This window comes from Scyliorhinus canicula, chromosome 12, assembly GCF_902713615.1.
Source record: "Scyliorhinus canicula chromosome 12, sScyCan1.1, whole genome shotgun sequence".
In the NCBI taxonomy this organism is placed as follows: Eukaryota; Metazoa; Chordata; class Chondrichthyes; order Carcharhiniformes; family Scyliorhinidae; genus Scyliorhinus; species Scyliorhinus canicula.
The window spans coordinates 19,863,451-19,876,632 of record NC_052157.1 but is presented as its reverse complement, the minus strand read 5'-3'; the positions used below and the strand labels follow the sequence as shown (position 1 = coordinate 19,876,632).

General features: G+C 44.3%; 1 protein-coding gene across 1 annotated transcript in view; it reads left to right on the top strand.

The window, feature by feature from the left end:
* The window catches only part of LOC119975190 (cytosolic carboxypeptidase 4), a 287,106-nt gene that overhangs the window by 144,595 nt on the left and 129,329 nt on the right, over positions 1–13,182 (top strand). Inside the window, exon 18 of the mRNA XM_038814795.1 lies at positions 1,392–1,572. Coding sequence (XP_038670723.1) covers positions 1,392–1,572 — 181 coding nt within the window. The remainder of the gene's footprint in view (positions 1–1,391; positions 1,573–13,182) is intronic.

Genomic DNA, 13,182 nt, shown 5'->3' with positions numbered 1-13,182 from the left:
CGTACACACTCCCCCCCCCCCCCCCCGGTTCCTTTCTCAACAGGGGGTGAATGTGGTAGTATGACTAGGGGTATTACGGTACCTGGGAGTGTGAGCTGCCATTGGTGCAGAGGACTCGCTGCCCATTGACCCAGGTATGTCATGTGCCTCTCATCCGATTGGCTGAGAGGAAGGTAGCTCTGCCTACGAGGCGGGGTATAAGAGCCCGTGTTCCCCGGCAATCAGCCAATCCTCTGTACATCTGCTGCCGGGTCACTTCCTGCGTATTAAAGCCTATCGTTCGGACTTTATCTACGTTTCGTATCCATTGATTGTGCATCAGGTATCTTGGACAGCTCGTCCATCCTGCCCTTCCCACTGACACTAGTCAACACATATTCTCTTGAAGAGTACGACATCTTTACTAGACTCAGGTAATTGTGATGTTCGCAGGATTGACTTTAGGAGGCCATGGAGGTTCAACAACGACTGAGAGCTTCATCCTGGAGATGTTAACACGACATGCTGCATGTTATACTGCCCAGTTATGTGCAAACAGCATTCTCTTAAAGTGTCCCTGTTCAGTTGCAATGCTGCTGGTAAGGAATCACTGCAAGAACTGTAAAAACACAACAGTAATCATTCACAGAGCGACTGCTTTAAGACACAGGAGATTGAGCAGGTCTTTATGGTTTGATTCATTTGTTCTCTGGTTCTTGGTCTGAACCCTTAACCCAGGGGTGGGCAAACTACGGCCCGCGGGCCGCATGCGGCCCGCCAAAGGTCTTTATGCGGCCCACCAAGATCAAGTCATTAAAAAAAAAAAATTTTTTGTTGGGTTACTGGTTTAGGGTGGATACGTTGACTTGAGTAGGGTGATCATTGCTCGGCACAACATCGAGGGCTGAAGGGCCTGTTCTGTGCTGTACTGTTCTATGTTCTATATGAGGCGCCCAGAATCATAACCGGGTGAAGCGCCATTTTTGAAAAGTAGAGAAAAAGAGGGCTAAAGGCAGGATGCCGCCGGGGGAAGCGCTGAGGTATATGCCGCACGCTAATTGGTTACAACCGGGACTATTAATTAATATACTATGCGGCCCTTTAAAATTGTGAATTTCTGAATGTGGCCCTTGCACGGAAAGGTTTGCCCACCCCTGCCTTAACCTATGGCTGAAACCGCCCAATTTTGGCTGATTGTGTGCACCAGGTTTTCACAGGAGTAACAAGTTGGAAATCTAGTAGACAGTGCACATTGTCGGGCAAAGCTGTCACTCTCACATCAATGTCCCAAGAGGTTAATTTGACACTCTGTTTTAGACCCACAATCTTCCTGTGATAGAATTTTTTTGGTGTGAATGATAGAACCAGTGAGTGAAGGAGGTGTTGATGAGTTTCCCTGCTGTTTCTGACAGGGAATCGGCAGTACGTGGTGCTGACGGCCCGCGTCCATCCTGGGGAGAGCAATGCAAGTTGGGTCATGAAAGGGACGCTGGAATTTCTTGTGAGTAACGATGCCATTGCTCGCAGTCTACGGGACTCCTACATCTTCAAAATCATTCCCATGCTGAATCCTGACGGTGTCATCAATGGCTGGTGAGTCGCAGCACCCGGAGAATCCTCTTTCACTGTTTAAACAAAATAAGGACGTTCATTCTTGCAAACCAAGCTCAGTGTTCACAGCTGCCTCACTAAAACATTCACCAGGGGTGCGATTCCCGGCTCTGGGTCACTGTCTGTGTGGAGTTTGCACATTCTCCCCGTGTTTGCGTGGGTTTCGCATCGACAACCCCCCAAAACAATGTGCAGACGAGGTGGATTGGCCACGCTAAATTGCCCCTTAATTGGAAAAAATGAATTGGGTACTCTAAATTTATTTTAAAAATTTAAAAAGATTTTTTTAAAGGCCGCCTCAATCTTTCGACCCCTCTCAGCTAACCGGCCTCCGGACCCCCCCCCCCCCTCCAATTGTACCCATCTTACCTCATACGGGATACTTGAGTTCCCCACCACCCCCCCTTCACCCCACCTCTTTTGGTCAAGGCACCCCTGGGTCTGATCACTGGCGGTGCCCCTGCCAGCCTGTAAGTGCCACCTGGGCACCCTGGCATTGCTGGTATATGTTCGTACAGGCATGTATTCGTACAGGCATGTATTCGTACAGGCATGTGTTCGTACAGGCATGTGTTCACACAGGCATGTGTTTGTACAGGTATGTGTTCATACAGGTATATGCTCATACAGGTATATGCTCATACAGGTACATATTCATATAGGTATGTGTTCATACAGGTATATATGTGTAGGTAAATGTTCAAACACGTATATGTTCTTGTAGGTATATGCTCATACAGGTATATGTTCACACAGGTATGTGTTCGTACAGGTATGTGTTTAAACAGGTATATATTCATACAGGTACAGGTATGTGTTCAGACATGTATATATTCTTGTTGGTATATGCTCATACTGGTATATGTTCATACAGGTATGTGTTTGTACAGGTATGAGTTCATACAGGTATATATTCATACAGGTATATGCTCATGCAGGTACATAAACAGGTATAGGTTTGTACAGGTATGTGTTCATACAGGTGTATGTTTGTGCAGGTATGTTTTCATACAGGTATATGTACAATTGGGCATCAACATGACATTATGTGCTCACTTGTGAAAGATGAATGAAGAAACTGAAAGAGACACAATTGTAGTTGTAAACATAATAGTTTAATTGGGAAATGCAAGAAGAAAGCACAATTAAATTAAACATTATGTAAATCAGATAAATTGAAAGTATGGTTTATTTACATATCTAATAAGCAGTATACACTTAAATTACACCACTTTACACAATGTGCATATTTGCTGCTGTATTCCTGGAGAACAGAGTTTATACAACTTTTGTGCTTGGAAAAGTCTCTGATCTGTCAAAGACTACAATGCTCTCTCGTAGTTTACACACCGACATATAACATTCATAGACATTCCATGACACGCAGTCTCTCACTGCGTGCCCTTCTCATTTAACGTCAGAGCATTCTGAGCTATTGAACAATGAGACATGCGTTCTGAGTATTGGGAAATGAGAGAAAATGTAAAACGAATTGCGATTCAGTATGAGACGGCCAAACCATCTAGGAGTGAAGGTTTCGGTGACCATGGCCAGAATTTCCAGCAACTCCCGCTGGCGTGATCTTCTGGTTCCGTCAATGGCAATGGATGTTTGCGTGGCTTGCCGCACCCATGGTGGGGGAACCGGAAAAATGTAGCTCACGAGTCTGGTTCATTAAACCAGTGATTGGTTTAATAATGACACATTAATAGCTCGTCTCTCATCTCTGGCACATGGTACTTTTGGAGAATTGACTGAACGTCAATTAGTCCTAATGGACATTGGAATTTTACAGCCAAAAGCACAGCCATTGCTGTCATAGGCAGGATATTGATGAAGTAGGTTGATTAATAGTCTGGCTCTGTTAAACTACAAAATAAAGGAAAGGCTCAAAAAATACTAAAGAATGTTAGTGAGATGATGGCTTCTGATGTCATGGGGAATTTGTTACTGAGATTAATCATTCTGGTCATTCCTGTGGTCCAGTTCCCTCCGTTCTTCCCGCGGGTCCAAGGTTACAAACCCGAATGAACCTTTCGCACTCAACTGGTTTAGATATCTGTCCTTGGATCTGGATGCCTGCTGAGCATTGTTGTTCTTTGTCAAAATCACGCTAGGAATATTCTGGAGGGAAAAGATAACCTATGGTTTATTTTCTTCATTAACAAGTACCTCCTCAAGTACCAATCATATATCCACGCATAATGTCATGCGTTGTTGTCTTATGCAGCAGCCTTTTGTGTGGTACCTAGTCGAATGCCTTCTGGATATCCAGATACACCACATCCACCAGTTACCCGTTGTCCACCGCACTCGGCATGTCCTCAATGAATCCCACTAAATTAGTCAAACATGGCCTGCCTTTCATGAACCCATGCTGTGTCTACTCAATGGGACAATTTCTATCCAGATGTCTCGCTATTTCTTCCCTAACGATAGATTCAAGCATTTTCCCCACTACAGAGGTTAAGCAATATATATTAAGGTGGAGTCCTCACACTGATCCCTCAGTTCCCCCCTAGTAGCTGCCTCCCATTCGGAAAAAGACCCATTCATTTCTACTCTTTGCTTTCTTTCTGCCAATCAGCTATCTATCCATCTCAATACGTTATCCCCAATCCCACGTGCTTTAATTTTAAAAGCTAATCTCTTGCGTCGGACTTTGTCAAAAGCCTTCTTAAAGTCCAAATAAACCACTTCCACTGGCTCCCCTCATTAACTCTACTATTTGCCTCCTGAAAGAATTCCAAAATCTATGCCCGATTCTCCCACTGTTTTCCAAGTGCTCTGCTGTAAAATCTTTGATAATGGATTCTCAAATTTTCCCCACTACCGACGTCAGGTTTACTGGTCTATAATACCCGGTTACCACTCTACCTCCCTTTTTAAATAGTGGGGTTAGATTAGCTACCCTCCAATCTGTAGGAACTGTTCCAGAGTCTATAGAATCTTGGAAAATGATCACTGAGGCACCCGCTATTTTTAGGGCCACTTTCTGAAGCATCCTGGGATATAGATTAACAGGCCCTGAGGATTTATCAGCCTTCAATCCCATCAATTTCCCCAACACCATTTCTCTATTTATACTGATTTCCTTCAGTTCGTCCGTCTCACTAAACCCCATGTCCGTAAACATTAATGTTATGTTATTTGTGTCATCCTTTGTCAAGACAGTGTCAAAGTATGTATTTAGTTGGTCAGCCAAGTCTTTATTCCCCATTATAAATTCCCCTCTTTCTGACTGTGAAGAACCTTCACCAATCTTTTCCTTTTACACAAGAGACTACTTGATCTAAACTTTTAGGATTTTGAAGAGAGTTGATAGGAACATAGGAATTAGGAGCAGAATTAGGCAATCAGTCTTCGAGCCTGCTTCACTATTCAATCACATCATGGCTGATCTCTTCCTGGTCTCAAATCCACCTCCCTACCTATCCCCCATATCCCTTTAACAGATTTTTAAAAGTCTAAAATATATCCATCTCCTTCTTGAAACCATTTAATGACGCAGACTCCACCGCACTAGGGGGCAGTGAGTTCCACAAATTCACGACCCTCTGCAAGAAGCAATTCCTCCTCATTTCAGTTCTAAATCGACTGCCTCTCAACCTATAATTGTGACCTCTCGTTCTAGATTGCCCCACAAGCAGGAACATTTGGTGTACGTTTACTTTATCAATCCCTTTTAGTATTTTATAAACCTTGATCAGATCCCCTCTCATTCTTCTAAATTCCAGAATGTATAAACCCAAACTGTTTAATCTCATCCCATACATCAACCCTTTCATTCCTGGACTTTTTGTGATTCATGAACAAAGGCACCCAGATCCCTCTGCCCAGATGCATTTTGGACCCACTTTCCATTTAGACCATTTAGATAATAATTTGCCTTCCTATTTTTTTGGGCCAAAATAGATAATCTCACACTTACCCACATTGAACTCCATCCACCAAATTTTCGCCTAATCTCCTAGTCTATCGGTATCCATCTGTAAAATCTGTATCTCCTCTTCACTGCCTGCTTTCCCACCTGTTTTAGTATCATCCACAATTTTTGCTATGTTACACTCTGTCCCAGCTTGCAGATCATTTATCTAGATTGCAAACAGTTGAAGTCTGAGGAATGACCCCTGCGGCACCTCGCTAGTTACAATTCACCAGCCAGAGAAGGACCTACTTATCCTGACCCAGTCAGCCAATCTTTCATCCAATTTAGTACTCTACCCCCAATCCCCAATAGGGCGGTGATGTGTTGGGTATGCTGGGTCTGCGAGCACTGCGTTTACCATAGCAGTGAGAGAGACAGGCTTCCAACACTTGTAGAAGTACAACTCTATTTTATTGAACTATGAGCTGTTAAACATACTTGCACTGTGGGTCGGCACTATGTTGAGTTGACTGGAGACCTTAGGATAACCTGACCAGACTATACTGCTAGCACATGGTAGATGTTCGTGTTGCTGATCACGGGCTCTGGCTGTCTCAGAGGCTGCATCCCAAGAGAGCGGGAAAACAAGTGCCCTCTGGCTTTATAGTGGCCGTGTCCTATTTGGTGATTGGCTGCTGTGTTCTGTGTGTTGATTGGTCATTCAGTGTGTCAGTCAGTGTCTGTCTATGCACCATCATATACTTGTGTGTATATTATGACAGGCGGATGTGGAGAGAATATCTCCTATTGTCAGAGAATGTAGAACTGGGAATGTCACTGTTTAAAAATAAGCAATTTAGACAGAGATGACGTGACATTTTATCTCTCGGAGCGTTGTGAGTCTCTGGAACTCTCTTCCTCAAAAGACAATGGAAGCAGAACCTTTGAATATTTTTAAGGCAGAGCCAGGTAGATTCTTCATCAACAAGGGGGGGTGTAAGTTTATCGAGGGTCGGCAGGACTGTGGGGTGAAGGTTACAATCAGACGAACCATGATCTTATTGAATGGCGGAGCAGACTCGAGGGGCCGAGTGGCCTACTCCTGCTCCTAATACATATGTTTGCATATTTGTAGATTGTATGGAACCAAAATAAAACAAGGGTGGTATCCGACTCTCGGAATTCTCAGTTGAAGAAGTTCTCACTCAACGGGAAAAACATGAATCACCCTTGGAAACGGGAAATAAATCTTTTAGGAATTCTGGTTATTCTTCTAACGTCACTCATGAAAGTTTAATCGAATTGCAATTTTGGATATTTTTTGGTTACTGTTGTGTGAAGGATGGCTGTGGCGACAATCTGTTCATTTCAACATGCCGGTCAATAATCAGGAACAGATAGCGAGCCGATCTGCACGATGGAACCAGAATCTAACCAAATTGTGAATGCTGTTAACTTTGTTCATCGGTGTTCAGCTTAGTTCGTGATGATGTTGATGTGGAGTTCATTTCAAGGTGAATTAAGGAAGTCAAAATTAGATTCCCAGACGTGATTATGAGGCCGGAGGGCCCATTTTATTGTATCACAATTAATTTAGAAATGATTTTAGGCTTATTATAAATTGTTAATGCCGATGTGTCTATCAGTAATCTGTGACTATCTCTTTGCCTTTAATTTAGAGAGCGGAAAAATCAGGTTTCAGGCAAAGGAAATGTTGATTGCTTTTCACAGACCATTAAGAAATTCTTCCTTCTTTAAACAGAATTCAAATTAATTTAATTTCTTTATCTTACAGTTACAAATGTTAAGGTGCCCTCAGCAATCAGTGGTCCAGGTCTCAGTGATCCTGAATTGCTGTTACTTCAAAGGCAAACACATCAACTCCATAATTAATTCAGTAATTTAACCATTAGGCCTGAGCTTGGAATAACAAAGCCCTACTCTGCTGTGTGTCAACATTTGTAACTATTTTGAATCGCAGAATCTTATTGATCCAATTATAATCTCTAACCTTGCGAAGCATTTTGAAGGACTGGATGGGTTCCTTATTTTCCCCACCTTTCTTGGTCACCCTCTAGTTGGTGTGGTGATGTGCATCACTGTAAATACACAAGGGGTTAATGTAAATACATGTAGACTAGCTAGACACTAGAGGGAGCACCAGAGACAACACACACACACTCAACCAATGGATCAGGTAGATAGGACACGACCAATGGGCATTCACGATACACACAGAGGTGACACGACCACAGGAGGGCATTACACCAACTCATATATAAAGGACACCACACACATGATCTGCCTCTTTCCAGTGGAGACAGTCAGTGAGTAGAGACACAGGGTTGATTTGATATCACTCCCACCACGTGGATTGTAGCAGTCTGGTTAGTCAGTCTGAGTAGCTATAGTAGGATTAACCGTAGTGTCGAACCCAAGTTATAGAGGTGTATATAGTTTAATAAACATGTTGAAGTTATCTCTACGTCTGATCCTTCCTTTGTCAAGTGCACCACAAGGACGCCGCTTATCCTACACCTAGAGCATAACAAGACAGTTGGGGCCCCCCTTTCTGCTCACATTTTGTGCTCAGAGTCACACTTACTGCTCACAAAGTCCAAAGAAATGCAGGTTAGGTGGGGTTACGGAGATAGGGTGGGAGAGCGGACCTTGGCAGGGTGCTCTTTCAAAGGGTCGCCACAGACCCGATGGGCTGAAGGGCTTCCTTCTGCACTGTAGGAATTCTATGGTTCTTTGGTTCTACCACAGCTGTCACTGCTTTTAGAATTTGTCTCTTTGTTTTCAAATCCCTCCATGGCTTCACCCCATTACCGCCTCCAGCCCGAGAAATCACAAAGCTCAGCACTCCACCAATTCTGGCCTCTTGTGCATTCTTCAGTTTCCATCGAGCTACCGTTGGCAGCTGTGCTTTCGACTACCTCGGCCGTGAACTCTGGAATCTTCTCCACCTCTCGATGACCTCGCTTGCTTTAAGATTCTCCTTATATCCTACCTATTAGACCAGAGAGGAGATGATATTGTAGTGGCAACATCACTGGGCCTAGTAATTCAGAGGCCAGGTAATAAGCCTCTGTGAAACAGGTGTATATACCCCTCAATTTAAAGAAAGAATCTGGAATCGAAAGCCAATCATCAGTAACAGTGACTATGACAATATTGATTTATGGAGGTCCTGTGGCCCGCTGGGTGGCATCCTTGACTCTAAACCAGAAGCTACGGGTTCAAGTCCAATGCCAGGACTTGTTGGCAATGGAAGGAATGTTCAGTGTGGTTCAACGGGCTGATAATCAACTCAGGAATTTTCCACCACTCCCCCCAATATTCCCCAAAGGGTAAAAACAATGCGGGTATGAAGATACACTTAAACAACAGTATTGATTGCCATAAAACCCCATCTGGTTCAAGAATGCCCTTTAGGGAAGGAAATCTGGCATCTTTACCTTGTCTGGCCTACCTGTGACTCCAGACCCTCAGCAATATGGTGCCCTCGGAAATGGCAAGTCAGTCGGTTTCAAGGGCAAGTAGGGGTGGGAAGCAAGTGCGGTTCTTGCTGGGGACACCTACATCTTATGTTGAAAACTTATCTTAAAAAAGCTTTTTATCGCCTAAGTTAATATGTTTTTACTTTGCTCTGTAAAAAATTTGCTTGATAACTCACTGTTACTGTATTATATATATTGTGGTAAACCACTGTCACTGTGTTATATATATTGTAGTAAACCACTGTTACGGTATTGTATATATTGTTTGTTGACTCTGCTGGCTCCGCCTGTGGCTCCTCCCCTCAGGCTCTGTATAAAGGTGGCTGACCTCTGGCCCTGCCCCAGTTCGGGATCAGTTGCCAGCAGGTTCTCGTTTAGCTTATCAAAGGCATTGTTTTGTTCCACAACTCATCTTTGTTACAATTGATGGCACATCAATAACTCCCCGATGAAGCATCTCGGAATATTCTACGCTGTTAAGGGCACCAAATAAATTCAAGTTTTGTGGTACATGGAGTGCTTTAGATTGTTTGACAGCAATGTGATGAGGTGTTTTAAAAATGCGATCTACTCTTTCCCGTCTCGTTCCTCGCCAACTCCGAGTACATTCTCTCCTGGGCACTCTTGCATTGCTTCTCAGAACCTCTGTCCCTGTTAATTGTTCAGTTGTACAGAATGCAGCACAAGACAGTCAGCCTGAACACCTTGGCGGATTGATGGAATATGTTGGCTTGAGACTGAGCCCGTCCTCAGAAGCGCAGTTTCGGTATTCTTTCCTGTGTTCGCGGAATGGCTTCCTGTCGCTCGTTCTTGCTGCTGTTTTGAAGACCCTTCAGAAGAGCCACCAGCAAGCCTCAGCAACAGGAGGTTTCCTTGGTTCCCTCGAAAACAGACCCTTCAGTTTGCCAGTTGTCCAAGAAACAACTGGAGTGGCTGTCTAATGCTCAAAATGAAGGGATCACGTGTGCCACGAGTTAACTCTTGCAGGATCTAATGCTGATCTTTGAACACAATATGGCCATTCACATAAGAGGCACTTCTCTGTTGTGGAGCATGAAGACCCACACTCACAGTATCAATCCCTTCATGGACCTGCAGCAGATGGCAGTCTTGAATAGAACAAATGCTCGTGTTTACAAGTCCCTGGTTGCCGTGGAAATTTTCCCCAAGCAACGTACCTTTAAAAAAATGTCCAATTAAGGAACAATTTATTGTGGCCAAACCACCTAACCCTGCACATATTTGGGTTGGGTTGTGGGGGTGAGACCCCTGCAGGCACGGGGAGAATGTGCAAACTCCACATGGACAGTGACCTGGGACCGGGATCGAACCCGGGTCCTCAGCGCCGTGAGGCAGCAGTGCTAACCGCTGTGCCACTGCGTTGTCGTCCAAGTAACATACTTATTAACATGCGTGATAAACAGTTTATTCATCATTTACCCTTTCAGAGGATGTGGCCGTTGCAGCCCGGGCCAGAATTTGTTCCCATCCCTAATTGCCCTTGAAATTGAATCATAGAATCCCTACAATGCAGAACGAGGCCATTTAGCCCTCGTCTGCATCGACTCTCCAAAAGAGCACCCCAGCTAGGCCCACCCCGTCACCCTAGCCCTGTAACTCCTCCTATCCTGTACATCCCATGACTCTAAGGGCAATTTTAGCAGGTCCAATCCACCTAACCTGTGGGGAAAAAACTGGAGTCCCCGGAGGGAACACAGACACGGGGAGAAAATGCAAACTCCACACGGTCACCCAAGGCCGGAATTGAACCCGGGTCCCTGGCGCTGTGAGGCAGCAATGCTAACCACGGTGCCAACATGCTGCCACTTCAGAGGAGAGTTAAGAGTCAACCACATTGCTGTGGGTCTGGAGATAAATGTAGGTCAGACCAGGTAAGGATGGCAGATTTCCTCCCCTCAAGGACATTAGAGAACCAGGTGGGCTTTTGCTACATTCGGTGGGAGTTACATGCGACTAGTTTTCAACTCCAGATTTTAAAGAATTGAATTAAAATTCCACCAGCTGCCACTGTGCGATTTGAACCCGTATCCTCCTGAGCATTAATCTTACCTCTACGGGTAACTGGGGAGGCATTCAGTGAATGCGCCAATACACTCTTGATGAGCTGCCATTAGCTATATCACACACAACATGGAGCCCTCGCCTTGATGCGGACACATTGAACAACAGTATGATGCCACCCTGACGATGTGGCTTCAAGACTTTGTGAATCATTTTGTAGAGCTCCTACGCAGCAACCTTCCAGCCTGAACATCGAATTGAACAACTTTAGATGATCAGCTCTACCCCACCTCGACCCATTTGTTTTCATCCCATTTCATTTTAACTGTCTTCTACCATTTCTTTCTTTCTTAGTTTATATTTAATCACCCCCCCAATCTTATCCACCTTTTCTTCACCTTTCTCCTCTTTGCTTCCCCCTTCCCCTCCCCCCACATCTACAGTTCATCCTCTGATGTTAGTTTCCCTGCTGTTTGACCTTTCATATCTTTTGTCCTCTCTGGGGACGGCCATTAACACTCTTTCCCCTGGGTTTCTGTGGCCATTAGCACCCGGTTTCCCTGGGTTTCTGTGGCTATGACTCATCTTTCATTCTCACTCCACAGTATAAATATTTCCCACTTTCTCTGTCTGTTAGCTTCGACAAAGAGTCATCGGACTCGAAACGCTAGCTCTTTTCTCTCCCTACAGAGGCTGCCAGACCTGCTGAGATTTTCCAGCATTTTCTCTTATGTTTCTGATTCCAGCATCCGCAGTAATTTGCTTTTATTTTAGCTAAACTTCTAACCTCTGGCGTGGTTTAACCAGCCGCAAGGGTGGAGGTGTGGGCTCGGGGTGGAGAGTTGAGGGGGAGCGGGGAGGCGGAAATCGCGGCTTCTGAATGCTGCGTTGGCGTGTCAACGTTCATCTTTGTGACCAAGCCCTGGCAGGGGGATTGAACCGTACCTTGCCATTCAGTGGCAAGTGTGTGACCAATTAGGCCACGGCTCAGACCACACAGAGTAATAACGCTACTTACTGCCTGCTGTACAATAATTTAATCCTTAGAAAAACTCAGTTAAAGTTTTTATGAAGTTGGGCCAGCATTAGTGATCGGAACAGTGACACCAACGTAAGGTTTCACTGATGTAGAAAGAAAAAAATACTGGAAACCTAAAGCAGAAGGACAAGCTCACCTCCCCATAATTAAGATCTTCACAAAGTGCGGCTGTAATTTAGCTAGAGCTGGTGCCTCTGCACGAGTCCAATTAATTAATGTCAGTATTTAGCGATGGTTTTCGTTTTCATGCTGTCAGTTCAACTTGATATTTAGTAAATGGTGGTACCATATGCTTTTGATAATTCTATGCCCCCGAAACCGTTCTCTAATTGAATAATTCATGTATCAATTGAATAATTCTTGTACCATCTGAACTGTGTACTTCACAAATGATTCCTGTTGAATATTTCTTGTACTTTTCAAGTGTTGCTTGAATCCCGTAACCTACCACTGATGCTTGAATGTTGTAAGCACCCATTTGAATGCTCACTCCATGGGCGAGATTTTCCGGAAACTCCGTGGCGGGGGCGGGGCCTCAAAATGCGACGAGTCATTTCAGTTTCCGTTGATCTCGGCAGGACTTGAAGATGCCTCTGACAGAGAACTGGAAAATTCTGGCCTATGAATATTCATTGTACCCATGTGACACCATGTGTCACTGGTTTAGCACAGGGCTAAATAAAGCTAAATAAACCTTTTAAAGCAGACCTAGGCAGGCCAGCAGCACGGTTCAATTCCCGTACCAGCCTCCCCGAACAGGCGCCGGAATGAGGCGACTAGGGGCTTTTCACAATAACTTCATTTGAAGCCTACTTGTGACAATAAGTGATTTTGATTTCATTTTTTTTTCTTTTTTTTTCCATGTCCTTAATTCTTGTATCATAAGAATATTTCTCTCCCCCCCCCGCAAAAATCTGTTGTTCTCCAATTTTAATTCCTCCACCATTTCTGGCCATCCCTCCAGCTGTCTGGGCCCAAAGTTTTGAAATTCCACCCCTAAACCTCTCTGCATTTTATCTCCTTTAATATGTTCCTTAAAACTTATTTCGATCACCAAGCACTTGGTCATCTGGCTCAGCATCTCCTTTTGCGGCTAAGAATAATATATTGTTTTATATGCCTCTGTGAAGCATCGTGGAACATTTTATGACATCATTATT